At 39.9% G+C, this 25,287-nt stretch overlaps 3 protein-coding genes across 8 annotated transcripts in view; 1 reads left to right on the top strand and 2 right to left on the bottom strand.

Annotated features, from left to right (window-relative positions):
- Positions 1–2,238: 2,238 nt before the first annotated feature.
- Positions 2,239–15,172, bottom strand: LOC144028597 (ATP-dependent zinc metalloprotease YME1L1-like). 3 transcript variants are annotated; one of them, XM_077535658.1, is made up of 18 exons: positions 14,999–15,172; positions 12,008–12,139; positions 11,742–11,910; positions 10,793–10,885; positions 10,546–10,655; positions 8,579–8,720; positions 8,118–8,201; positions 7,815–7,967; positions 7,564–7,716; positions 7,321–7,453; positions 4,779–4,841; positions 4,598–4,710; positions 4,330–4,485; positions 4,058–4,209; positions 3,841–3,967; positions 3,690–3,763; positions 3,504–3,590; positions 2,239–3,413 (listed from the first exon to the last, which is right to left on the bottom strand). In XM_077535658.1, exons 1-18 carry the CDS (start codon positions 15,029–15,031, stop codon positions 3,270–3,272), a joined length of 2,118 nt encoding a protein of 705 aa, XP_077391784.1. In that variant the 5' UTR covers positions 15,032–15,172; the 3' UTR covers positions 2,239–3,269. The 3 variants fall into 3 exon arrangements, with proteins under 3 accessions (XP_077391784.1, XP_077391783.1, XP_077391785.1); XM_077535657.1 differs by having other exon boundaries at positions 7,815–7,988; positions 14,999–15,170; XM_077535659.1 differs by lacking the exons at positions 11,742–11,910; positions 12,008–12,139 and having other exon boundaries at positions 7,815–7,988; positions 14,999–15,147.
- Positions 15,173–16,353: 1,181 nt separating this feature from the next.
- LOC144028581 (acyl-CoA-binding domain-containing protein 5-B-like) lies at positions 16,354–22,713 on the bottom strand. The gene is made up of 13 exons (XM_077535655.1): positions 22,459–22,713; positions 22,190–22,283; positions 21,766–21,889; positions 21,605–21,677; positions 20,858–21,014; positions 20,726–20,758; positions 20,284–20,451; positions 20,006–20,206; positions 19,161–19,240; positions 17,898–18,048; positions 17,589–17,794; positions 16,588–16,638; positions 16,354–16,473 (listed from the first exon to the last, which is right to left on the bottom strand). The coding sequence occupies exons 2-13, from the start codon at positions 22,269–22,271 to the stop codon at positions 16,354–16,356; spliced, it is 1,446 nt and encodes a 481-aa protein (XP_077391781.1). The 5' UTR covers positions 22,272–22,283; positions 22,459–22,713.
- LOC144028534 (abl interactor 1-like) overlaps positions 18,939–25,287 on the top strand; it is a 34,846-nt gene continuing 28,497 nt past the window's right edge. For 2 of the 4 annotated variants that reach the window (XM_077535654.1, XM_077535653.1), the window contains exons 1-3: positions 18,939–19,004; positions 20,953–21,042; positions 22,933–23,208. In XM_077535654.1, the coding sequence (XP_077391780.1) occupies positions 23,092–23,208 (117 nt within the window). In that variant the 5' untranslated portion in view covers positions 18,939–19,004; positions 20,953–21,042; positions 22,933–23,091. The remainder of the gene's footprint in view (positions 19,005–20,952; positions 21,043–22,932; positions 23,209–25,287) is intronic. The other 2 variants (XM_077535652.1, XM_077535651.1) reach the window with 1 other exon arrangement.

Raw genomic sequence — 25,287 nt, 5'->3', positions numbered from 1 at the left:
TTACAACTTGGGGAAAATATAAACGAAAGTGATGGGCATTATGAGTTTCCTCTTCCCTTTAAGGGTAGCACATTGAGATGGTGCCCGCATAATAAAGAACCGGCTGGTATTGATTTGCAACATCTAAAGAAAAGGTTTTATGTGGACGGCAGCCTAACCAGCGTCCACTCAATTAAAGAGGCCAGGGATCTGAGTAAAGTACAAAATCTGCATGTAAATGGCTGTATGCAATTGTGTAAGTTCGACTTCAAAGGGCAAGAAGTTAATTGTGTTGATCCCCTAGGGGAGGCAATAATTGTTAAAAGCCTCAATTCTAGTTTGAATGTGAAGAGTGGTTTCCAAAGAGAGATGTCAAAATACCAAGATTCTATCTGCTATACCACTTTAGTAACGTGAAGACCGGGCTACATCACCTTACATTCAGATCTGGTGAGTAATTAGCAATTAGACCATGTGCTGAACCATGGTTTGAGGGTCTTGCTGCTGGCCTTCCGTGATGACTTCCACAAACAACTTGTTCCACCAGATCACATTGATGATCCATAAAGATTTACTGAAATTATGTTGTAATCTGGGACAATGTGAGGTTCCACCGGGCTCTCCTTGTACATCAGTGGTTCCAGGAACATGCACATTTTAGTGTTTCCTCCCAGCATACTCTCCATTCCTCAACCCCATAGAGGAGTTCTTTTCTGCTTGGAGGTGGAAGGTGTATGATCGAAACCCCCAGACCTACGTCCCACTTGTCCAGGCCAACAAAGAAGCCTGTGGTCACGTCAGCCTCGAGTCCATTCAGGGATTCATACGCCACTCAAGGCGGTTCTTCCAGAGATGTCTAGATAGGGAGAACGCCTGTGACGAGGCCCTCTGGCCTGACAGAAACCGAAGGCATCATGATGAATGATCATGGTTATATCTCAGTCATGTACAAAAATAAAACATTTTGTGAGCTTATTTGTGTGCTGTTTTAAGTTTGTTTGATGAAAAAATTAGGCTAGACTCAGTCATTTTTACAAATGGAGAAATAGCTTATTTTCTAGAATCATTGTCATTCATATTGTGTGTTCCATTTTACAATAGTGTTTTCAATTTTGCACTACAGTGTGCTGTAAATACTTGGTAGTGTGTAGCAAAAGCTTAGTTGTGTGTGCTCAAATGAATGCTATGTGTTATTGGAAAATACGACTGTGTGTAGCAAATGAAAACAAGTGTTCCATTTTGTGAACACAATATAGAGATTTGATGGCAAGAGTCTTCTTGCAAAGGGAGTGTCAGGTTTAGCATTTTGTGTGTGCAGTATTGAGAAATCTGTTATTGTATTGAGAAACGTGTGTTGACAATCGTGAAAAACTGTAAAGGAAGGACTGGATATCAAGAATCTGGCTCTGGATGACTCTTACATTCATAACTATTACATCAATCAAGAGCAGTATTTTTCTGAATATAGCTACAACAATGTGATGGTTGCAGTAAAGCAGCCATTCCCATACTGGAAATGAAGAAGAAAGTAAGCGTTTCCTTGGATGCATTTCCAACTTTGAAAACCTGGACTATGCAATTGGTACTTTTGGTTGATTTCAGTCCTTTGAGCAGTATGCAAATGCAAACAATCTTAGCATAGACTCTCAAGAGGCCTTCCAATCCAATCTGATGTCTTTACAACTAAAGAATGAATTCAGCATTGATATTAAGTGGACTTCAGACGAAGAGATTCAGGCATCACGAATTTTCATTCAGACGCTTAATAACAGAACCCCAACAAATGAAATGACTGGACTCGGGTGGCGTTCGCAATCTCCTCAGTCATTGTTGGCGTGACCGGCTTCATGTCTCTGTGGGGTATAAATCTGGATTCAATTTCTATGATCAACCTGGTCATGTGCATTGGTTTCTCTGTGGATTTATCTGCACATATTTCTTCTGCCTTTGCCACCAGCCCCAAAGGTGATGCCAATGAGAAAGCCGTGGATGCTTTGGCCCATTTAGGTCATCCAATCATGCAAGGAGCTTTGTCGACTATTTTAGGAGTGTTGGTGCTGTCTTTATCTGGTAGCTATTTGTTTAGAACAATTTTCAAGATTGTGTTCTTAGTGATTACTTTTGGTGTGCTTCATGGTTTGATGTTTATTCTGGTGTTTCTAACAATTTTATGGAACTGCAGGAATTGGTGTATGTGAGAGAATAAGCAACATATAAGCATTCATTTTCAGTATTGTGTGTTTTAATATCAGCAAAAGGTTTTCCTAATTCTGGGTTTTATTGAGTCTCTTTCATCATTTCAATTACAAGAGTTTTGTCAATCCAAAGCAGCTTGCACATGGATGTTTAATGCATTGACCACGCAGATGGTTTATTTAATACATTTACAATACAGTACTCCCATTATCCCACTGTTATATACAACTATGCATGGTTAATAGGCCAAAAGACAAAAACATACCATAAACTTAAAAGGGGGAAAATACAAATACAAGCAAAACTGATATATTAACCAGGTTTGTAAAAAGCTAAAAGTGATTGTGGTAATAACATTGGTTGCCATGTGTAGAATTAGAGCATCGGTTACATGAGTTTGGTTGCCAATGCACAAACAAAAGACAATCGGGAACATTTTGCCAAGTAGCAGTAAATACTGACTACTTGACAAACAGATGTTGTTTACTACTTAGCATTTTATGCCACATCTGGACACAGATGTAAGTGTATGTTTGCAGTAAAAGACAAACCTTACATACAGTACATTCCCCAAAAGGCCACCTTATTGAACAATAAAATAGAAACGGTAGTTGAGTGGTGCACACAAGTTTAGCCAATCAGACATGATTGGATGACAAACGCACACAAACAACTAGATAACAGCCTTACAGTATGAGTCAGGAATGGGAGGATTGGCTCTAAACAATAACATGCAGCCGAACTTAAATAATTCTCAACCAATAATTTACAAGATAATCACAACCATCTACTTTTTTTATGATTGTGGTGAATATTTACATTCATGTACCAACTGATGTCCTAAGCAATATCTACAACATTTATTTAATTTATTGTGCCAGCATGATGACTTGATGTATCTAGGAAACATCCAGCAGATATATTTCACTATATTAAATGCACAAATTTAAACTTCACCACACTCAGGCCTTTAAGTAAATGAGCATTTAAGCACTAAGATTTTCGAACATATTGATTCACAGCTCTTTTCCACAAGCCCTGAGTCCTTAAAATATCCAAAACCAAACCCCCCCGTTCCGTTTCCCTTTGTGCTTTCATCTGGCCTCCAGGGTCTTTCCCTCCAAGACTAGCTGGATCTCTTTGGCATCCAGCGTCTCATACAAGAGCAGCGCATCAGCAAGGTTCTTGTGCTCTTTGGCATGAGACTTCAAGAGGGCTTTGGCTCGCTCGTAAGAATCCTGTTCAAAATGGAGAGAACGGCCATTTAGACAAGGTAGTTGGACATTTGGCCATGTTTTAATCAGCTGTCTTAAACCAGTAGTACTGACCATCAGTAAAACTCTGACTTCATGCTCCACTGCTGCTTGAGTCTCTGGACTTTGTTCTGTCATGTTTGTGTAGGTCATCACACCCAACTGTGATATAAATGAGGAGGAGAAATAAAAAAAATACACAAATACATATAAATAAAACACAGTTTTAACTTTTTGGCCATCTTTTTCACATCACTTCACCTTTTCACACATTCCATATCTTGTTACCATCATCTTGGCAATCTTAGTTGCACTATCAAAGTCACTTGATGCTCCTAGATGAGAAAAGAAACCAAATAAGACAACTTCATCATCTGTGTGATTCTTGCATTAATTTGTTTCATATTCCAACCTGTCGTGATGTTCTCATGACCAAATATGATCTCCTCTGCGACTCGCCCTCCCATGCTGACATCCATCTGAGCCAGCAACTGCGAACGTGTCTCACTCCAGCGATCATTCTCTGGTAGCATTGACACCTAAAAAGACGATGGTGTGGCATTTACTTTTTTCCCCCCTCCCCTTGCAGAGCTTATGTGTCGAAGCATACGAGTGTTTGGTTGCCTTACATGTCCCAGACTGGGGCCCCTTGGCATGATAGTGGCTTTGTTAATAGGCATGGCGTCTTTGGTGTAATAAGCCACAATAGCGTGGCCGGATTCATGATAAGCTGTGATCATCTTGTTCTTCTTGTCGATTTCGGCACTCCTTCTCTCGGGGCCTTGAAGGATAAAAAGTTAAAGAAATGAGAACAATTAAAGAACAGTGTCATGGGCGAGAAATGTGACACGTTTCTTATATTGGAAGAAGCTATGCCGTAGACCCCAATATTTGGACTCACCCATGAGGATTTTGTCCTTGGCAAACTCCAGCTCCTTCATTGTGACCATGTCTTTACCATTGACAGCTGCCTTCAGGGCAGCCTGGTTTACCAGATTTTCCAAGTCGGCGCCAGAGAATCCCACAGTGCCCCGTGCAATAATCTTGGCCTCAATGGCTGCAACAGAAGCAAATTGGTTATTCTCCACAAACATTCCAGTGATGCTCATTCAATCCATGATAGCACCTGCATGCAGTAATACAAAGATTTGCCGATGTTCATGCCACACCTGGATCCACTTTAATCTTTCTGAGGTACCAATTGAGAATCTCGGTTCGTCCTTTCACATCTGGTTTGGGGACAGTCACCTGCATGTCAAATCGTCCCGGGCGGATGAGGGCGCTAAAGAACATCAACAGGTTACAAATGGTTCCAACATTTTTCACTGAATGCACAGAATGTAAACATACTTATCCAAAGCCTCTGGGAAGTTGGTGGCTCCAATAATGATGACTCCTTCATTTGTTTTAAACCTACAACATAACGTAATATTTAATGAAAATGTCTATACAATTATATCATTATGGTGATTAATACATGCAATTTTAATGCTCTTCTGCATTTATTCCCACACACACACAAAAAAATCTTGACTGCATTCTACAGCACTGCATATGAGATGGCTCTAGCCTAACGAGGCAACTGTAGCCAGTAATGCAAGTTAGTGAGAAGCAGAATGTAAGATCATCCTGATTGTCAAGTTATTTTACTGAAGTGCAGATTCTCCAACTTGAAAGAGAAACAAACATCCACTTGAAGACTCCAACTGGGATTCACTCAATGACAAAAGTTTTCCTTTTCTTCCTTTTATTTTTCAATTTCAACAACACATCAAGTTCATTTTTAAAAATCATTTACGTTAGTTTTTTAACACATAGCTCAATCATGTTGCATTTTTTTTTAAAAACACATAGCTCAATCATGTTTTAAACTCATTCAATTGCAAATGTTTTTTTTTCTATTTTTTCCCCCCTCATTTTATCCTATAAACATACACTTCAATCAATGCTACCAAATAGGCCCTCATTCAACTCCTACTTCAGAATCATCACAATAAACTCTTCACCACGTGTGACTGAAAGCAGGCTACAAACCGAGCATATCAATTCAACCAATTAACAAACAATCAGCAATCACCATCCTTAATGCCGATATCAGACTACACGAAAACAGCCCGATTTCAGCCCGACCGACGTGTCGCGGACAAACGGGGCATGTCGTAAAGGATTTTAGGTTGTCTTGACGTAGCGTCGGCCGTGTAATGTGACACGTTCAACGACTGGTCGCCTGTTGTCCGGGACGGTTCACGACCATCACGACGAAAGTAGAATTTTTGCTCGTCTTGACGCATAATGTGACATACCTAAATCGTCGTCCGTTTTGTTCCACAGCATTGACCAATAGCGAGAGGGAGCGAAACGTCAATCACACACTGAACAGCACTTTAGAGCTCTTTTTATTTATGTATACATTTGTTTATTTATTCGTTTATGTATTTATTTATTTATCCCCTGGATATTTCATGGGATGGGGCCAGGCAGGTGCATCTCGAGGGGGAAAAAAAAAGCGCCCCGCTGCAGCGCTGCGGCTGCATGGAGCGCGCACGCATCCGTGCAACCCGTCAGGTAACGGCGACGTGAATAGAGGACCAAAATATATTGTGACTGTTGTTCTAATAATTTCAGAGATTTGGGCATATGAGTAGGGATGGGCACATATTTAGTGAGGATCGATAACATTTTCATATAGTTGGGCCAGGCCTGGCGGCCTTGTCACCCGCTCTCACTTGAAAGTTTTTTTTTTTTCCCCCTCGGAGTGAGTGGCGTACTATCCAATGCGCCGTTCTAAAACAAGTCAAATATGAATAAATGAAGCAGTAAAAAATACTCAAACAATATAATATTTCAGTGTTTGATAAAATAATAAAACAAGATGTTATCCCGCAAATTAATGAACAAAATCGGATATTGCCCCGTTGCATAGGCCTAAACAAATTAAAATACAGTGTTGGCTACTAAATCATATTTTAAACACTATTGCAGAGCAGCGAGCGCAAGCAATGCGATCACATCACACTTGTCCCATGCGTGCTCCCTTCACCCAAACACTCCCTGTCCTTGCCTTGTTTTTTTTGTGTTTTTTTTGGTCCCACCTCCCGACAAACAGTGGCCGACGCGTCTCTCTTGGCAAGACAACACGCGATGATCGGCTGGTGTCTTGTCGCGTTCAGACGTGTAGTGTGACTACACGCCCCATCCACGACACGGAGCGAATTTGTCGGGTAATGCAACTGTCGTGTAAGACAAAAAAAATCGCGTAGTCTGACATTGGCATAAGAGTAAAACTCGCACTCCTAAACACCGTGCCTCTCACCATGTCAATTCAACAGGCATGTATACATTCAAACTCAAACAATTAATCACACCCAAACAATTGGCATCGCTAGACAACCACGATCTTGAACTTATTTAATATATGTTGCTCTTACCGGCTGGCTCTTCAATTTTTGTGGAAGCTTGCCCTGCACTCTGATCACTACAAAGCTGTCAGTGATACTCCAGAGTGTGCCATGGTGCTGCTAGCTCGTGTTGCTAACTGCAAGGCTGATTTTAAGGTGACACCAAGTGGTGCCACGCCTTAAATGCTCCGGGCATAACAGGCGGTCTACTCCTGTCTAAAAATTATCTCACAGTTTTATTTACTTTAAACATTTGTTGACTAAATTTAATTTCTACTTTCATGTCAAATTTATTTATTTATAATTTATTACAATATTAATATTCTTAATTTAATATTTACTTGTTTAAATATTAATCATTCTCCATGAAATTAAAAATAATTTTTAAGACAACAGGTTTGACTTCACAATGATGAAGTAGGTTCGTAGTTGACATTTCAAATCAACACATTTAACTTCCATTGAAATGAATACGTGATCATTCAAGCAATTACCCATCCATCTCAGCAAGCAGTTGATTGATGGTCTGTCGGGAATAAGGGTGCATAGGTGACTCAATCCTTTTCCCACCCACACTGTCCAGCTCATCAATAAAGACAACGCAGGGAGCGTTCGTTTTAGCCTCTCCTGCGGGAGACCAACAACAACAGTCACCCAGTGAATGTGAATGACGACACGACGTGTTTCCAAGCAAGTAAAAGTGGAAGTTATTTGACAAATACTGATAGAGGACATACTGAAAAGATTCCTGATGCGGCTGGCTCCAACTCCAACAAACATCTCATCAAACTCTGACCCAGACGCATAGTAAAATGGAACATCTGCTTCTCCTGCCACCGCTCTTGCCAGTAAAGTCTTTCCGGTTCCTGGTGGGCCAACCAGAAGGACGCCTAAAGAGTTACATTGAAAAATGAAGAAGGGAAATATATAAAAGATCCCCAAGCACCAGATTCAATGATTTGATGTCGGACAGCTGATTTTGTCTGACCTTTTGGTAGTTTCCCCCCCAGGGATGTGAACTTCTGGGGGTTCTTCAGAAACTCTACTACTTCCTGCAGCTCATTTTTTGCTTCCTCAACACCTTTGACATGCTCAAATGTCACATTTTTCATCTGGACAGGATCCACTGACGAGTCCAGGCCTGTTGTGGTTCGGAAGCGCACTGTGAAAAAGGGTAAGTTCGAAATCACACTGCATGACATGTAGTAATTTTGTTTCAGTTCACTTATTTTTAGGGTCATGTTGTAACATTTTTTGTAATGACAGTCTAAAAGTGAGAAGGACTCTTCACCTGACATGAAGGGGATCTTTGAGATGCTGTAGAGTCCAATAAGAAGCACCACCAACCAGATGATCCGATTCCTTCTCACGGTGTCTAAATAGTTGGGAGCAAAAATACATAAACTTTCCACAGTTTCTGCAACACTGGTACAGGACCAATTATTTTCCTGTGCCTTGTGAGACTAATACAAAGACAAATACAATCCCATGCAACATAACGGGGGAGAGAGAAGCAAGTCACATTCTGTGTCTGTTCCTTTCATATAGACCAACACCACCAAAATGACAGCAAATGTTAAGGTGCAGTGTGAAAGAGCTCATTGGGTCTGTAATAAAGTTACTGTGTAAAGTGTATACAATTAAGTAATTTTAGCAGAAACTGGACAAATGAGCCAGCCTGTGTCATTCATTCATGAATGTGACTTTTCTGCCCACAAAGGTAGTTAATGTAATTCATCAATGCTAATTTACCTTGGGTCAGGGCTTGGGCTTTCAGAAAACCCTCAGCGAAGCCCCTCTTAAAAGCATCCTGCTGTCCGTCAGGTATGTTGCCACTCTTCGTTAGACTGTCAAGACTTTCCACATCGATCCCCTTGTCTCGTGTTAGGAAGCCCTGTTAGAATGACACCTTTACAACTAAATAATACTAATTCACGTGACATAAGGTGTAAGTTGACTTCATATGCAGGACTGCGACTTAAAGGAACACAAGACTTGTGAAAAAATACCCGGCTATTCTGTGAAATGGTTAACTTCAACTCTTCCCTGAAAAAAAAATGCAAATTTATGTTGAGCGTTTATGATTATATAGCACTTTTTATGAATATTTTTGCATTAAGTACTGTATCGGGCATTTTGGACAGTCACGTGATCATCGTGACGTATCGCGTGCATAAAATACACATTGAATGACATGGCTGCCAGTGGCAACATAGAACTCACGAGGAATTATTGCATCCCACGGTGGACATCAAAGGTGGAATTTAGGGCTGGGAATAAAAGTCGACCAAGTCAACCAGAAAATGTGGTCGACGCAAAAATGCATGCGGGACGCCCGGAATAAATATTTTGGTTCCGCACGGACACTTATTGCTGACAAACTCCGATTCACCACTGCTAACTAAGATGTTTCGTGTTTTTTGTTTTTTTTGGCCTCGACAAGATGGCGTGCGCCGGTATGTCTGGCGACTTTCTTGTCTTGGCTGTTTGTTGATGGCGGTGAGCTACAGCAGCCGTCTTTGTCTGTCTTCTTATCATGTGGCATTTCGTCCTTTGTGTGGACCCGATCTGGACTGGACTGTTCTCAGCGTTTTGGCCGTGATATTCCTCGAGGGACAGTGTCAGTGCCCGGCGATTGCGCCCGTTCGGCGGCATGCCTGCACCAGCACGGTTGCTAATGGGAGAATGTCTGTGCTATCCCACTGGGCACCTACGGATCGCTTGTGTTTTTTTGCGCCAGGAAAACAGGCAGCATTTTTCACAGCCCCTTGATGGATAGCGGTGGAGCTGAGGACGCGAACGTCGCCGCTAAGCACGGTGGTGTGCGCGGGACGCGGACTAGATGGAACTTCGGCGCTTGGAGGAGAGGCAGTTTGGATGAGACTGGAAAATTGGACCATCACAAACGCAGCAGCTGCTTGTTTATGAGCTAGCTTATAAGCAAACTTAGCTTGTAGCAGACGTATGTGACATCATGTACGTTGAGATCATGTCTCTGATCAACTGCTGAAAGGAGACTGATTCTGTCCTCTTTCATATGTTAACTGCTTCAAAAATCAAAGCGTATGTAGGAATGGAAGAATGTTTATTTGTTGTGATTGTATTGGTGTTAATGTTTTATGTTATGTTAGTTTTTTTGTGTTTCTGTACAGCGCTTTGTGACAGCTGAGGCTGTTTGAAAGCATCTATATAAATAAACTTGAGTTGAGTTGAGTAGGTTTTGTTTGTGGTCTCTTTAGGCTGAAAAGGGAGAAGATTAACATCACTACTTGTCTTATGTTTGTTTAACAAAACAATCCGCGTCAAAATTGATAAATAAATAAGAGCTTTAATGAATTTATTGCCGCCGGCCAGACACACGTAAGATGGCGGGTAGCCTGATGTATCAGTAATAGGAAGGAGTATCTGCTTTCTGTTAGACCAAGACTTCTGTATATAACCTCCGCCGAACACAAAACTGACTCATCACACCCCTGGTGTTCGATCGAACACAGGTTAAGAACCACTGCTCTAAGGGAAAGGACTGCTGTGTTGGGAGAATAAATAAAACTTGAATTTCAAGCTCTTAGTGTGAAATGCAAGGCACACAAGAGTGACATATTTCAAATGTACCACAAATAATTACATCCTCTGTGTCAATTGTTCTATCAGGAAGATAATTTTAGTGCTGAAATGCAATTCTATAATTCATAAAAAGTGAGATCTAAGAAGCATTTTACCTTCATGAAAGATGGAGGGAAAGCTTCAGATTCCACTGGGCGTTCAAAGGCTGACTGCATTCTTTTAGTTTTGCTCCTTAATGTTTTAAAGCCTCTGTGCTGGATCCACACTTTGAGAGAGAGCGAGTGAGAGATAGAGAGAAAAATAAATAAACATTGGTTATAGCCTTCTTGGTTTGAATTAACAGACCACACTGTGCCTTTTTTGTGCAACTCATTAATAAATATATGAGCAAATGTGTGTCACCTGAAGAGTGTTGTAGCTCTGTGCAGACTGATTGAAGAGGAGAGGGCCTCTGCCGGGAATAAACTGGGGCTGACATTCGAAGATGAGAAAAACCTAACACGGACAGGTGCTAATTAATAACAGCTATTTTAATTGAACAGTATTTATGTGACCTTAACTTAGGGGAATTGGCTAAGATTAAAATTTCTATGTGCATTTATCAGAACAGACTCGGTACTTAATGACTTCTTGTAAGACAGATAATCTGCCATATTTGAACTCATGAAGTATTTTTGCCTCTTCTTTAGCCATCAAAGTACACGAAAGTAGAATTCAGCATATTTGACAAACAAAAATATAATTACATAATGTTCTTATTAAATGTATTAGAGAGGATTGCCAACGGCTGTTTTTGTTTTTTCTCAATAGTCCGCATGCGTAAAATAGCGCTTCGTGTGGAACCGGTCTGGTGGAAAAGCGCCATATATGTTTGTATGTAAATTGTAGTCTGCGCTGTGCGCGTGTACGCATATGCTGTGCCCAATCAGGAAGTATACCAGCCAATCACAATGCAGCGGGTCATGTTTCACTCAAATACTATTCAATTGAGTCGGTGCGCGGCAGCGCGCTCTTGTTTCCATGGGAGAGCCAGCGGAGGCCGCGGCGACTTTTGAACATACGTTTTAAACATAGTGCAGAGGGAGCATTAATGCGCTCGCGCCGTGCGAGCAGTATTGTTCTTTTCGCCAGCATGCATTTGAAAGTTGGCCACATTTGCGAGTGAAACACTCTCAATGTCGATCCCTGTTATGAATATTTTTTTGTTAACCATAAGTACTGTTTCAGTTTGATAAAGCAATTTTAAGTGAATCAGACAACTTAATTTGTGGTAAAATCCTCTCTAATGCCTTTAAGAGGAACAAAGTGAACAGTTGTAGGTCTAGTCAAAGCAAATACTACCAAAACTCACCATGTTTGTTTAGAAAAAAAGAGTGCGTGGAAAGGTGGGATGTTCGCCAGATTGTACCCGCTATTGGGGCTTCTTGTAAATTCAAACATGGTAACAGCCTAATCGCCAACTCATTCAGCTGCTGTACTCCCAGGTCTGAAAGGGCAAGGTCCCGTAGGTTCCAGAGGGGCTGAACAATACACAAAACTTTCATTGTAACTGTCTTGCTTATCAGTACTGCAGGTAGTAACAGTGTCCGGCAAAAGTGTATCAATCAGAGTGATTACCTCTGGGTAATGTAGTTCTGACTGAGAGCCATGCTCATTGGGTAGTCTTAATTTGCTGATGGTGCTGCTGCTTACAACTGAGCTTTTCAAAGAGTGGACGACATTGAGGAGGTGACTCAGGGGAATGGTCACCTGCAATTTCAAGAAAACACTGATGTTTAATGTTTGGCCATTAATGAAAAGAGAATATTCAGTCACTCAGTCACAATTTCACAAAAGTTTTTTTTTTTTTTTTTTTTTAAATAAATAAAGCTGTTTGAACATTTAATATCCTCAGGTAAACGTTCTATAACCCTTCCAGCTGACGTCACTGCTTAGCTTCCGCTGCGCCTCCCGGAGGCTAAGCCTCCCATAACAAATGAATGTAGAGAGCTTGATTTTGGGCAAGCGTTTTCGTTAAAAGGTGGGAAATATGTCAAGTGTCACAAAAAAAAAACGTACCGAGAAGGACACTACATTACTGCGACTCATTGAAACCAGTCGTTTGGAGCCGCTACCTACAAAAAAATGGAGTTTGTTGGAGGGAAAAGTGGAAGTGGAAGCTTAAGGTATGTTGTTTTTGGTTGAAACAGTACGTTGATCACTACTTTCATGGTGTAAACTGTCATTTATGAAATAGTTTGTGTCCGGATATACTCTTCTTGCTGTACATCGAAGTTTTCAAGCTATCTTAGCTTGCTAGCTGCTAACATACAGACCACACGTTTACAACACATTCCTCATCAGAGATCAAGCCAGAGTTAAAGTTTCAATTGTGATAATCGTGTTAAATCGTTAACTTTTTGTTAAAAATTACTTGAATACTTGTGCAAAAAAAGTATTAATGATTGTTTCACTAAAGATAATATGGCACACTAATCACATCTGCCACTGTATATGAAAAAGAGAAAAACTACCTGATATAAAATGATCTGAGCATATCCTCGTACTTTGTGTGGGTGGAAAGCAGTTGCGTCGTAGTTTTGGCGCTAGCCACCTTGCTCCTTTCACTCAATAGTTTCGAATCACTGCTGGTATCGGAACTAGATGTGTTTGGGCTGCCAGATTGTATCGGGGTCGCCTAATGAACACATCCCGCTACAGGATTGGCTGGATATTATCCAGTTGACGTCAAAAATTGGAAAGAAAATATTAAAGATGTCATTTAAATAACACAATGTACGGACTGAAATTGTAAAAGCGTAAATAAACCTAAGAATATAAATGTAAAATATATTGAATAAATAATCAAATAAGATTGACTAAATACACAAAGTAATTGTCTCAGAGGTGACAAACATCGTCAGTTTAGATTGTTAATGTGTTCCTGTTATCATTAAAGGCCCAGTCTGTCGGTTTCACTCAGGAAAATGCATTTTTTAAAAACAGAATTTAAACAAACTACTTCTCAGTCTACACATCTGGGCTTCTCAATTTCTGGTGGTGATTTTGTCCTAAAGCACCCCCCCCCAGCCTGTATTTTGGCATTTTGTGTTTGTTTTGTAAACAGCGGGACGTTTCTGTGGAAAGACAGTGTTTACACCCCTCCAGCCAATCGCAGAGCGGGGGGTGGTCACAAACGGGGCCGGGCGAATTTGTCGGCATATTTTTATTTTTTTTCACTCACTCACTCACAGAAGCTTACATGTGTGAATGAGCGAGTGAAAAAAAAAAAATCCGTGCGTGCTTTCAAATTGCCGCGGGAGTGACGTCACGCAGCCGACAAATTCGCCGGGCCCTGTTTGCGACACGCCACCCCCCGCTCTGCGATTGGCTGGAGGGGTGTAAACACTGTCTTTCCACAGAAACGTCCCGCTGTTTACAAAACAAACACAAAATGCCAAAATACAGGCTGGGGGAAGGTGGGGGTTTAGGACAAAATCACCACCAGAAATTAAGAGAAGCCCAAATGTGTAGACTGAGAAGTAGTTTTGTTTGTTTAAATCCTGTATTTAAAAAGTGCATTTTCCTGAGTGAAACCGGCAGACTGGGCCTTTAAGACTGTTTTTTGTTATTTTGATTGATTTGTGACTAGCTAAAAAAGAAACCAAACAGAAGCTAACTTCGTTAGCGCTGCTGTACTGACGCCACTGGCAAGCATGAAGGCGCAACAATCTTCTTTTTTTCCCCCCACTCTTGAAGTATCATGCGTTTATATTTTTAGGTTTATTTATGTTTTTACAGTTTTACTCCATACATTTTGTTATTTTGAACAATTGTAAACGGACAATTTCCAGACAATCCTGTAGCGCGACTATCTGCAGGCGACCCGTTACAATCTGGCAGCCCAATCACATCTGGTACCAACATCGGCAGCCGAAAGAATGATCTCATCTCTCCGAGCCATTGCATCCGTAGGCTGCGCGCAAGTTCACTATAACGTTGATCGCTGATTTATCAACTGTTAGACCAATTTTCTAGGTCACGCTGATTGTTTTCTAATTCACTCGCATTGACGCCCTGCCCTCCACCGCAAGGGGCGCATTTAAACGTAACGTCACACTGGAAGGGTCTGTAGAACAGTAGTAGAAGTAAAACAACTCTGTTCAACTGTAGCAAAGACATTTTGAACATGTTCAAAAATACCTTGAGACGGGAAAAGTACAGACGAACGTTTGTGACCTTGAACAAACCCTGAGGTGAAAGCAACATTTGCTAGCATCTCAAATGTTTCCCCCCCAGTGGAATAAAGGCTTTAACCAACGATATTGATTGACGCTAAAACTACTTTGCATAGTCAAATGTGCTTGCGTAGTTTAGCCTTCTTCATAGCCCATCATCACTAGACCGCACAATGTTCACGAACGGCACGTAACCCAGCGCATCTCAGGCGCAATATTCTTATAATGTATATAATGCGTTTTAAATTAGAACAATAATAAAATCAGCTCCGTAGTACAAATATTGGAAGCTATGGTTAAGGTTAGCTAGCTAACAAACAGGCTCAACTTCTAAGGGTTCGAAACAGAGCACGCTGCTATTATCAGCTTGAAAAAAACTCTGTGTTCTTACCTGGGGTTGAACAGCCGTTGACAGAGAAAGCATTTTGAGCCAACGGCGACCGTCAAAGAATAAAAAGGATTTCTCTTTACACGTATTTGTCCGTGGCTACCACTTTAACTTTTGCAAGCGCGACAGTCAACTAGCATAAAGACCCGGATGTGACGTCAATTACTTGTTTTGTATCCCGGATGGCCTTGACCGCCCCTTTTCAAACATAGTACCGTGTTTTCCACCTCTATCCTCTCAGTTGAGTTCATCCAATATTATCTTTTAGTGCTTTTATGTATGACAAATACACACGTGAACACGTTCATTGCCACTTGTAGATCAGAATCCAAACACAGCAAACAAAAAAGTAAAGTACACAACAGTTACTGGACAGTCAATAACTGGGACTCTGAGCGTACACATTTCGCACCAATGGATTGAAATATCCATTTTCAATATTGACTGAAACCTAGAAACCAACGACCAGTCACTCACATACACACCTATGGTCCAAGTCTAAAATTAACCTAACACGTTTTTAGACTGTAGAAGGACGTCAGAAAGAGCGCATGCGAACACAGGGAGAACATTCAAACTCCATACTGAAATCCAACTGTTCTTGCAGTGGATAGACTATAATGGATGCATATTTTATAACAGCAAAACAAAGAAGACATTTTCCAACACTATCTCTTTATTAGTGTAATGCTCACAATTTTATACAGTCAATAAAAATGGTCCTCTGCCACAGTAATGACAACAAACTCAAACTGGCAACCACAGCCCCCAAATTCCAATATGTTACCATCGTACCTGCATGAAAACAATGAATCATAAACGGAAGACAATATGGTGCATCTACACTTGATGACTTGTTTATTATGCAATTGATAATAAAATAAGATGTATAATATTAAATATAGATTGTCTTTACTTTCTTGATTGTGCATAAACTTGTGAAACCTATAGGCCTACAGTATACAGTAGTAGTTAGCAAATGTGTCAGTGTATGTTTTTTAGAGAGATAATTTAAAGAATTACAGTAAAATAAATAAATAAATAAATAAGCAACCATGCAATGATCCTTTAGTCCCTCGGTTATTCAATAACATGTATTGTTATGGTAAAATTGACAGGTGAATCATCAAGCGCTCACAAAATGTTCAAATCTTGACATTTACAATATGTTCATTTCTAATCAAAGTTCCTCCATGATCTGTCAGAGAAACAGGAGTGCAGCTATTCCACCCTAGTGATGACATGTAATGGATTAATTCAAGTGATTTTCCTAGAACAAGAAAAGACACTTTTACAATACTGTGAAGTAAAAACAAAACAAAAGACCAACACATATTTTATTGAAATCAATATCTTGCTTACTGTCTCTTTCGTCGTGAATAAAGCTGGACCAGACCATATGCAAGTGCAGGCCAAAGTACTGTCATCACCATGGCAATTGGAGAATGGTCAAATGGCCACCAAGATGGTGTCAAAAACTGTAGCGAAGCAGAAAACATACTATAATGTGGTTCCAGTGATAAGAATAACTGTCAATATTATTCATATTAATATTATTTAAACACTTTGAAGGAAATATTTGATGTTAATACCTTTTGTGCTACAGGTAGAGTGTCTGCACACCTTGATAATGATGATCTTGACTTGAAATAGAAAAATACAGAAACATACCAGTAAAAAAATACACCAACTGGCATTTGGCAGTGTTGTGAAAATTCATTTTCTACGCAAACTAGTTCAATTCACAAATTTTAAAATGAACTAGTTCAGTTATTTCATAATTAAAAATTTTGAGCTAAGTTTACTGTTCCAAAGATGAACAGGTTGGTAGCTTTTTAATTTGAGGGAAAATGTGTTGCTTGAACAGTCTTTTGTTTTGTTTTTTTCAAATGAGGAATTAAAAAAAAAAATATTTTTAAGTGCAAGCACAAATGTAATAGTCTAAGGTAGGAATTAGGGTGAGGTAGGAAATGAGTTATCACAAACTCAACTAAATCACAGTGTCGTCTTCAGGCGACCGTAAAATGAACGTTTCATGAACTTTTGGCCAATGAACTCGTTCAGGTACAACATTGCAATTGGACACACATGCACAATATAATGAGAGCAAGCATAAAAATTCTATTTAAAAAAATAAATAAAAAATCAAGATAATAATACTCCGTTTTTTTTTTTTTTTGATTGACACTGTGTGGTAGTACAGTATGTTGCTATGTTAAGGTCTACACCACCGCAAATTACAACCACAGAATCGTGTCAATTATAACCCCTCCGATAATGATGCTCAATTTATATCTATTTAAAAATACATTTTTAATAATGATTATCATCCATGGTGGTTTTTAGAGTATGTTGTGTCTGGTGACACCATATACAGTGTAGGTACACTCCAGAGGGGTTATACTGTGATGACAAAAACAACAAATTAGCTAAATAAACTAAACCAAACCACATTAAGATATCAAGGTTGCCCCATACAAGGCAGTTGTATGAATGGTTTGTCATTTACTTTATAGAGCAGCATAGTCTACAGGATACATTTTTTTTTAATTTATTTATTTATTTATTTTTTTTTAAAGACCCAGAGCTTTACCTGTGCCACAGTGAGCCTCTCTAAAGTGTGCAGACGTTGTAGCACATCGGCCATGTCGTCCTGCAATCTCAAAAGAGCTGTAACTATTTGCTCATTGATGTTCCCCCAAGAAGCAGTGCTGAGGTGTGTGCACTGTGATGCACTGACACAGGTATGCAAACACAGTTGAGAGCTGAAAGCAGTCTTTGGAGACTCTGAAAGATAAGCTAGAAAATGACAGTTGAAGCTGTAGTGTGCAGGCTTGCTACGACGACCTTTAAAAATACCGCATTTAGCTGTAGACTGGGCTATAGTTATTGTTCTATTTACCTCTTACAAACTTGTGAGGCTCTTTATGATAAGAATCGACTCGGAGTGAACATTCTTCTGCTTTAAGGGTGGATGAGCTCTCAACCCGAAGATCCTGCGCCTTCTCCAAAGCAGTTGATCCACCTGACCGGGTTTGTGATGTAGACAGAATCTTCTTGGAGAAAGACAACATTGTGTTAGCTCAACTCATTTTTATTTATCAAGCACTCTAAGAGGAATAATGCAGCTGAAATGAAATGCTGCCCATAAATAGAAATTTAACATAAGGCAATGGAACATAACATAATTTAGGCGCATTCATCCATTCTACCGTATGGCTTTCATCCGCACTGGAGTGAACCAGTAACAAAGTTAAAACAATACAAATGAGGCACTAAAACAAGGGCAGAATCTCAAGCTGTGTTAAACACTAAGGAATAAAAAAAGGCATGTTGACTTCCAAAAGCCAATGAGAAGATTAAAGCTATTCAGACTGTGTGGACATCACGCACTGAACTGAATTCAATGTTCGCATATGTTACAATTAGCTATGACCCAGTGGAGGATTGTGTATTGCTGTGGATCAAGCTTTAGAAAGAGCAATGTGTGCCATTAGCTGCCAACAAATTGCTTCACATCTGGAGTAAACTTTCTCAACTCAGCGTAACCCTCTAATTTCATGTTCTGTATCTGCATTTTTCCCCGTCCCCGTCCCTGGTGGATGGGCAGAGCCTCCGGTGCACACCTGTTTGTCATCCCAATCAGCTGGGCATTTAAGCGCTGGAGAGATGGAAGCTGGTCGTTGGTTTTGTGTTGCTTCATGCTCTTTTTCCCAGTTTGATTGTGTGTTGTGCTTACTGCTGCGCTTTTTCTATGTTTAATTAGTTTGTGCCTCTCAAGTAAGTTATTCTGGCTTCTTTGTTCCATGTTTTTAGTTTTATTTGTTGCTCTTGTATAGTTAGTACCAACGTGCTCTTTGTTTCCTTATCTTGTTTCTTACTTGGTTAAATTTAATAGTTTCACCCCCTTTTACACTTTTGTTACTGTTTGTTTCTTAGTATCGGTCCCCTGCCTTGTTCTGACGACCAGCTCATCTCGCTCTGCCTGTCCACCTGTTTGTATTGTCGCGTTAGTCTTTTGCTGTTATATTTTTTGTTTGCATCCTTCTACTATATCCTCATGATCCTTTGGTTCAATTTAAAATAAATAAATAAAGTCTTGTGTTGTCTCTGTATTGGGGTTATATTCTGGGCACACGATCGTGACATCTAATGTGGAACAAACCTTCTCCACGGCTGGATGATCCATTGACTCACAGAATTCCTCATTATCAGAGTCCGCTAAAAGAAATTTCTTCTTGTGATCTAAAACAAAATTATACTGCATTAGAGCATCTTATATCAATCTGGTTGATAATAAATCTAAAACAGTAAAACACAAAGTATGCAACAAAGATAGAACATGATTGCCATTAGCACAATAATGAGTTCAATTCATTGATTTCAGCAATCATTCTGAGGGTTTGATGCATGCTGTTTTCATATTTATAAATTAAATATGACATTCACCATTTGTACATTTCAGCGGAGCAGGATATGTCGGCTTGCGCCACAACTTAGACCTGCTCCGAGCTCGAAAGTCAAGTCTACTTTCAGTCACCAAATTGTTAGTTGCATGCACCATGGGCGTGTAAATAAAAATGCCCTCGGTCTACCGGAACACCCACCGCGGCACAGCAGGCTCAGACACGTTTCTAGACACGGTAAACTAGACTTGCCCCGGCATGAATGAATGAAATCCTCAAGCGAGCTGATGCCTATAATGTGGAAGCCACAATTTTGCAACACCACTTTCACTGGACACGACATGCCCAACGGGACGGACCACACCAGACTACCTCGAATCATGCTTCATGGGACGTTAGATTCAGGACAAAGTCCTCACGGAGGACCATAACTGCGCTACAACGACCAACTGAAATCCTCCCTGAAGCAAACTAGCATTGACCTTAGTTCTTGAGAACAACTTGAGGCCGACAAACCAGTTTGGAGAAAAATTAGGTGTGATGACACACACTCATACAAAAGGATGAAGATAAATGGATTTTTTTTTTAAATGCATACTGTTACCGATCACGTGTCCATTGTACTCCATGTCAATGTGCTCTTTTGAGTAGGCTAGCTCCTCTTCCTCCACCTCACTATTGAGGGAGCTGTGGGTCCCATTGGTCGAGGAGGACATGCTAGGTTCCACACTGCTGCTGGACCACCTGGTGTAACACCTCCACCCTGCATCCTGGGGCATGTGGAGCCTCGGCGCAGGGCTCAACTCTGTGACAAGAGTGGAAAGGAAAGACAGGAATATAAAAATATAAAAAATTTGGTAATGCTGGTATCAACTACAATACCTTGTTTTCCATCTGCCTTGTCTCTGACTATATTGTCTTCTTCACTAATTTCAGCTTTGCTCAGATATTTACAACCTTCCTCACATTCAACTGCCTCCTCTCCATTAAAACTCAGGCTACTTTCTTCTTCATGAAAGTTTTGTATATCATCCCACAGATCTCCATAGCCTGTAAAGTGACACAGAAAAGATTGGTAATCAAATTAGAAGAAATATCTACACAGATTATTGTACATAAATATCATTGTCAATGTCAGCCAAAATATTGACTTTATGGAACACATTATTTCTACTAATTCTCCTTACAATATATATGAACATAGCAAAATAACCAAAGACCAACACACAACAGAGTAACATTACAAATCACACATGATTCTTGACTTTGAACACCAGTTGATTATTTGACATATAGACATTAACCTGATACTTAAAATACTTGCCTTCCATTGTGGGTTTCTTTGGACTGAGCAATTCTATAGATAAAAGAGAGAAAAAGACATTTTAGTCACTAGTAAGTGCACATGAAGTTAAGATATATTTGCATCCCTCTGGCTCCTGGTTAATGTATACACCTGCTTGCTTTGCAAAAGGTCTTGTGAAAGTTCTGCTGTCCACCTCATTCTCTTCACCTCCATCTTCTTCTTCTTCTTCTTCTTCTTCCATGTAGAAGTTGCCAAGCAGCTGCACCAAGTCAGAAACTTCAGTTGAGATTGGCATGGTCTCCAAAATCTGGCATGGTACAGCAGTAACCATTTTAGTAAGTAATAGTTACGGTACAGCGCATATGAATATAGTGTTTAATAAATCATAAATAGATAAATTAGACCTGCACCAACTTGTTTTTCAGTAAGCTCTCAACCATCTTAACCAGTAAAGAGGAATGTTTAACTGAATTCACTCATCAATTAAGCATAACATTCAACAAGTATAAGATTAGTTTCTGTTTAAAATCTAAGTCCATTACTATACTTGTACATCTTAAGCAAGTTTTCTGTTTTTGTTTGTTTGTAGAATAGAACATAAATACACGGAGCATGAAAATTCATAACTAAATGTAAAGGTAAATGTAAAAGTAATTAAGCTGATTACAGACTATGAATATATACATATATATATATGTACAAACCTCTCAACTAAACATACAATTATTAAATAATATGTACATGTAACACAATCTGTAATTAATTGCTATTGTAAGTCAGTTACACATGACATATTTTTGCTAGCTATAAAATGAATTAATATAGGGTATAAATTTAATTCCACATTTAGCGATTTGGCTCCATACTAATATATTAACATGAAAACAAAACGTTTACCAGCTGGATGTTTTCAACATAATTCTTCATGGCTTCTTCCTTTGTCATGTTTCCTAAAGAGCTCCATGAGTCCCTGGCCAAAAAAAAAAAAAATCAGTACAGTAACCATAGAGTGGTGTCAAATCTCATCCAGCTGAGATTTGTACCTATGATATGTTTACCATTTGTTTTTTTCATGCGACTGCCAGAAGCCAATTGGCCTGGTGACGGTACAAGGCCCCATGGTGGCTTGCTTGTAGTAACTATAAAACATCAGCATCATGTCATCTGACAGCTGGAAAGGACCTGAGGGAATTACAGTAAATGTAACATGGACATTGTGAACATGGGTACTATCAATGTTGATTGCAATTGCAATGTGAGCTTCTGGGGGTGTTATTAGACTTGACTGTTCAGTTAATCAGCTTGATGAACAGAAGGTGAGCCTAAAACTCTGCATGTAGGTCATCTTAACCACACACTGCTACTGTTTACAGGTAACGACTATAGCATATCATTATGTTTTACAAATTCATCCAATTAAAACACAAACAAACTTTAACGCCACAGTGTCAACTATTTCCTACAATGTACAGAAAAGTCGACCTTCTTTCGGCAAGCTCCAGATCACTTTCACCGCAGCAGCAAATTTAGCCTGCAGGGCTTGTTGGTCCTCCTCCTGCGCCATGGTGACAGTCACCTTTCAACAAATACATGATAAAGAAAATGTCAAAATCTAACTCTAAAATAACAGTGCATTTAATTTGTCAATAAATATAATCCTAACCAATACGTCCTATTTTATACCCGTTTTATCAGTTTATTATAAAGAAGCACGTAAAAAATGTAGGCTATGTGACTTGTTTTTAACTCACCACAAAATGTCCTCTTTCACATGGAAAATCTGCAAAATACCGAATGTTAAAATGAATCTCGACTCGGATGAGCCAAATTAGCAGAAGAGATGGCACAATCAAATCGGGAAATGTAGTTCTTTTAAGCAGATTAGCTATGGGACAGTTCCGTAATTCCCATAATTCTTTGGGAATAGGGGATTTAAACCGCAGTCACTTATGGGAAATGAAGTCCATAGACGTAGTTCTTTTTGACAGCCATAACTGCGAGCTCAAATGACGTTACAGTAGAAAAAAAAAAGACAATATAAAAGTACAGTATTCAACGTAAAATTAATCATGGCCATGTGTATTATTATTATTATTATTATTATTATTATTATTATTATTATTATTATTATTATTATTATTATTATTATTATTATTATTATAACAATTACTTCTCAATCAGTCATTTCTTTTGTCGTGTTCTTTCTCCTTATCTTTTTAACGTAGCTTCGAGTTCGTACTAGTGGCCGTCGTGCATCGCAGGCTAGGCTACGGCCCCGCAATTCCAGACGGGGGAGCCCCTCACTCTCTCCGCCACAGAGCAGCATCACCGCCTCGCCTCACTGAACAAGGCAGGGAGAGGAGAGAAATGCAAAGGGATGTAAGATGGCAGAGCTACAAATGTTGTTAGAGGAGGAAATCCCTGCCGGTAAACGAGCTCTTGTGGAGAGCTATCAGAACCTTTCGCGGGTGGCGGAATACTGTGAAAACAACTATGTTCAGGTAAGATATATGGCGTTCCGTTCGATGATTTGATGATTATGTTCGTCGTGTCTGCGGTGCTGGGGTGGGAGAAGTGGGACGGTGACCACAGGGACAGGAAATAGGCGTCGTGTGAGGAAAATGATCTCCAAACCGATACAAAAGTACCATTTTCACCCACTATAACGATGCAGTCGTCTAATGTGGTGACAGTAATGCGAATACTTAGTAGTTGAGGAAACGGAGGCTCCCGTCGATGTGTTAAAAGCTGCTGGTGGTTGTGGAGGGTGTGTCGTTGTTCTGGCCAAGTGTTTAGTCACTGACTGCAGTTTACGACATAACGTGCTCGATATATAAAATAACATTTACGATCTATTTTGCCGGTTATGCCTAAACCAATGCCCCATTACCATATCGTAGCGCGAGAACATTTTTTTTTTGCAATCGTATTACAGCATTTTCTTGCGTTGGTTTGACAATGGTGAGCTAGCGCCCGATTTTTACAGAACATTTGCACTAGAAATGCAGGGACTCATAGCGTATTCGCCTAACGAATAGACAACAATTACATTACTAAGTTAACTGTTCTTTTTTCCCCCCTGCTGGTCATTAACCATTTAAAGAGGCCTGCACAAATATTACAAGTTGAATGTGATAGAACTGAATGCATTTCCAATGCAAGTGCAGGTTTGTGCGAGGTCTGCATATTTGGTTATGTACACACATACTGGATTCAATGACCCATTGCAAAAGGCTTTGTGCTTATACTGTATTTATGGGTAAAAATGCTACGTATTGGAGTGTTGCACAGATCGGCTTATCCAATAGGTTGTCTCTTTTAAAGCGAAGTAAGGTGACCAAAATACCACAAACCCGTCTCATGATGTAGTGACACACCACTTCGAACTGCAACCACAGTGATCTACCTACCTACCTACCTACCTTCTTGTTTCTCTGTCTATACTTACATGCAGTGTAGCAATTCACATTGATAACTTCCACGCAGCTGGTGTGGGATCAATTCCCACTCAGTGTGCCCATCACAATCACCATGTGGAAGAGCACCACATGGTGGAGGCCGCAGGGGTGAGGAAACTCGGTCCTCGAAAGCTGGAGTCCTGCAGGTTTTGGAGGTTTACCTCTTCCAAAACAAGCTGATTCCAATCCACAGGATTGTTATCAGGCTTATGCAGAGTTTGCTAATGATCTGATCATATATCAGCTGTGTTGTAGAAGGGAAACATCCAAAACCTGCAGGACTCTGGCCCTCAAGGACCGAGTTTGCCCATCCCTGGTCCAGGCTATATTCTGCTTTTCAACCTCTAAACTGGGATCGGCCCCACCTCCTGCCAAGAAACTGAACTGGATTACCTTGATTCTCAAAGTGTGGTATCACTAGTGGCACTTGCGCTACCTCTACTGGTACGTGAAAGAATCACTGAAATTGTTAAAGTCATACACAATCAACCATATTCGAATGAAAGAAATTATCAACCAGTGACAAGAAAATGAAGTCTGTGATTAAACTTAAAACCAAAGTGCTTGACCAAACTATTATGACTTAAGTATCCGACATGTGGATCACTTCAGTGTGTACAGCACAAAAACACAAGCGGATGTGACATGTGCCAAGTGTAGTTGCTTACAGTGGCAAGTAGAGGTTGGCCTGATCGTAGTGCTACTGTACTTTGGAAGCGAGTTTCTCTTTCTATCTTCAAGCCTGGTGTTAATGAACGAACCGTACATAATGTTGCAGTGACTTCAATTTACGTTTTAAGTTACTCAGTATCTTTGAAAATGTTTCATGTACAGTACGTTTTTGAAGTATAGTTGAGTTGTGTTTACCTTTTAAGGACACACATTAGTCTGTAATCTTCAAGAAATTATCGTTTCGATTCACTTAGGCAAAGTTATGAATTTTTTTGCTCAACATTTGAAAGTATGGTCTTAATTTCATATACTCGAGCACAGTTATGTTGAAACTGTTTTAATGGCTTACAATAATATTAGACTTTCTCAGAATAACTTCTGTCCAGTTTTTGATAAACACCTAGGCATACTCCGCTACTGATACTATTTCAATATTGCTTATGATGGAGG

This window comes from Festucalex cinctus, chromosome 1, assembly GCF_051991245.1.
Source record: "Festucalex cinctus isolate MCC-2025b chromosome 1, RoL_Fcin_1.0, whole genome shotgun sequence".
Taxonomy (NCBI): domain Eukaryota; kingdom Metazoa; phylum Chordata; class Actinopteri; order Syngnathiformes; family Syngnathidae; genus Festucalex; species Festucalex cinctus.
Note: the sequence above shows the minus strand (reverse complement) of the source record. Positions and strands in the feature narration are given on the sequence as shown.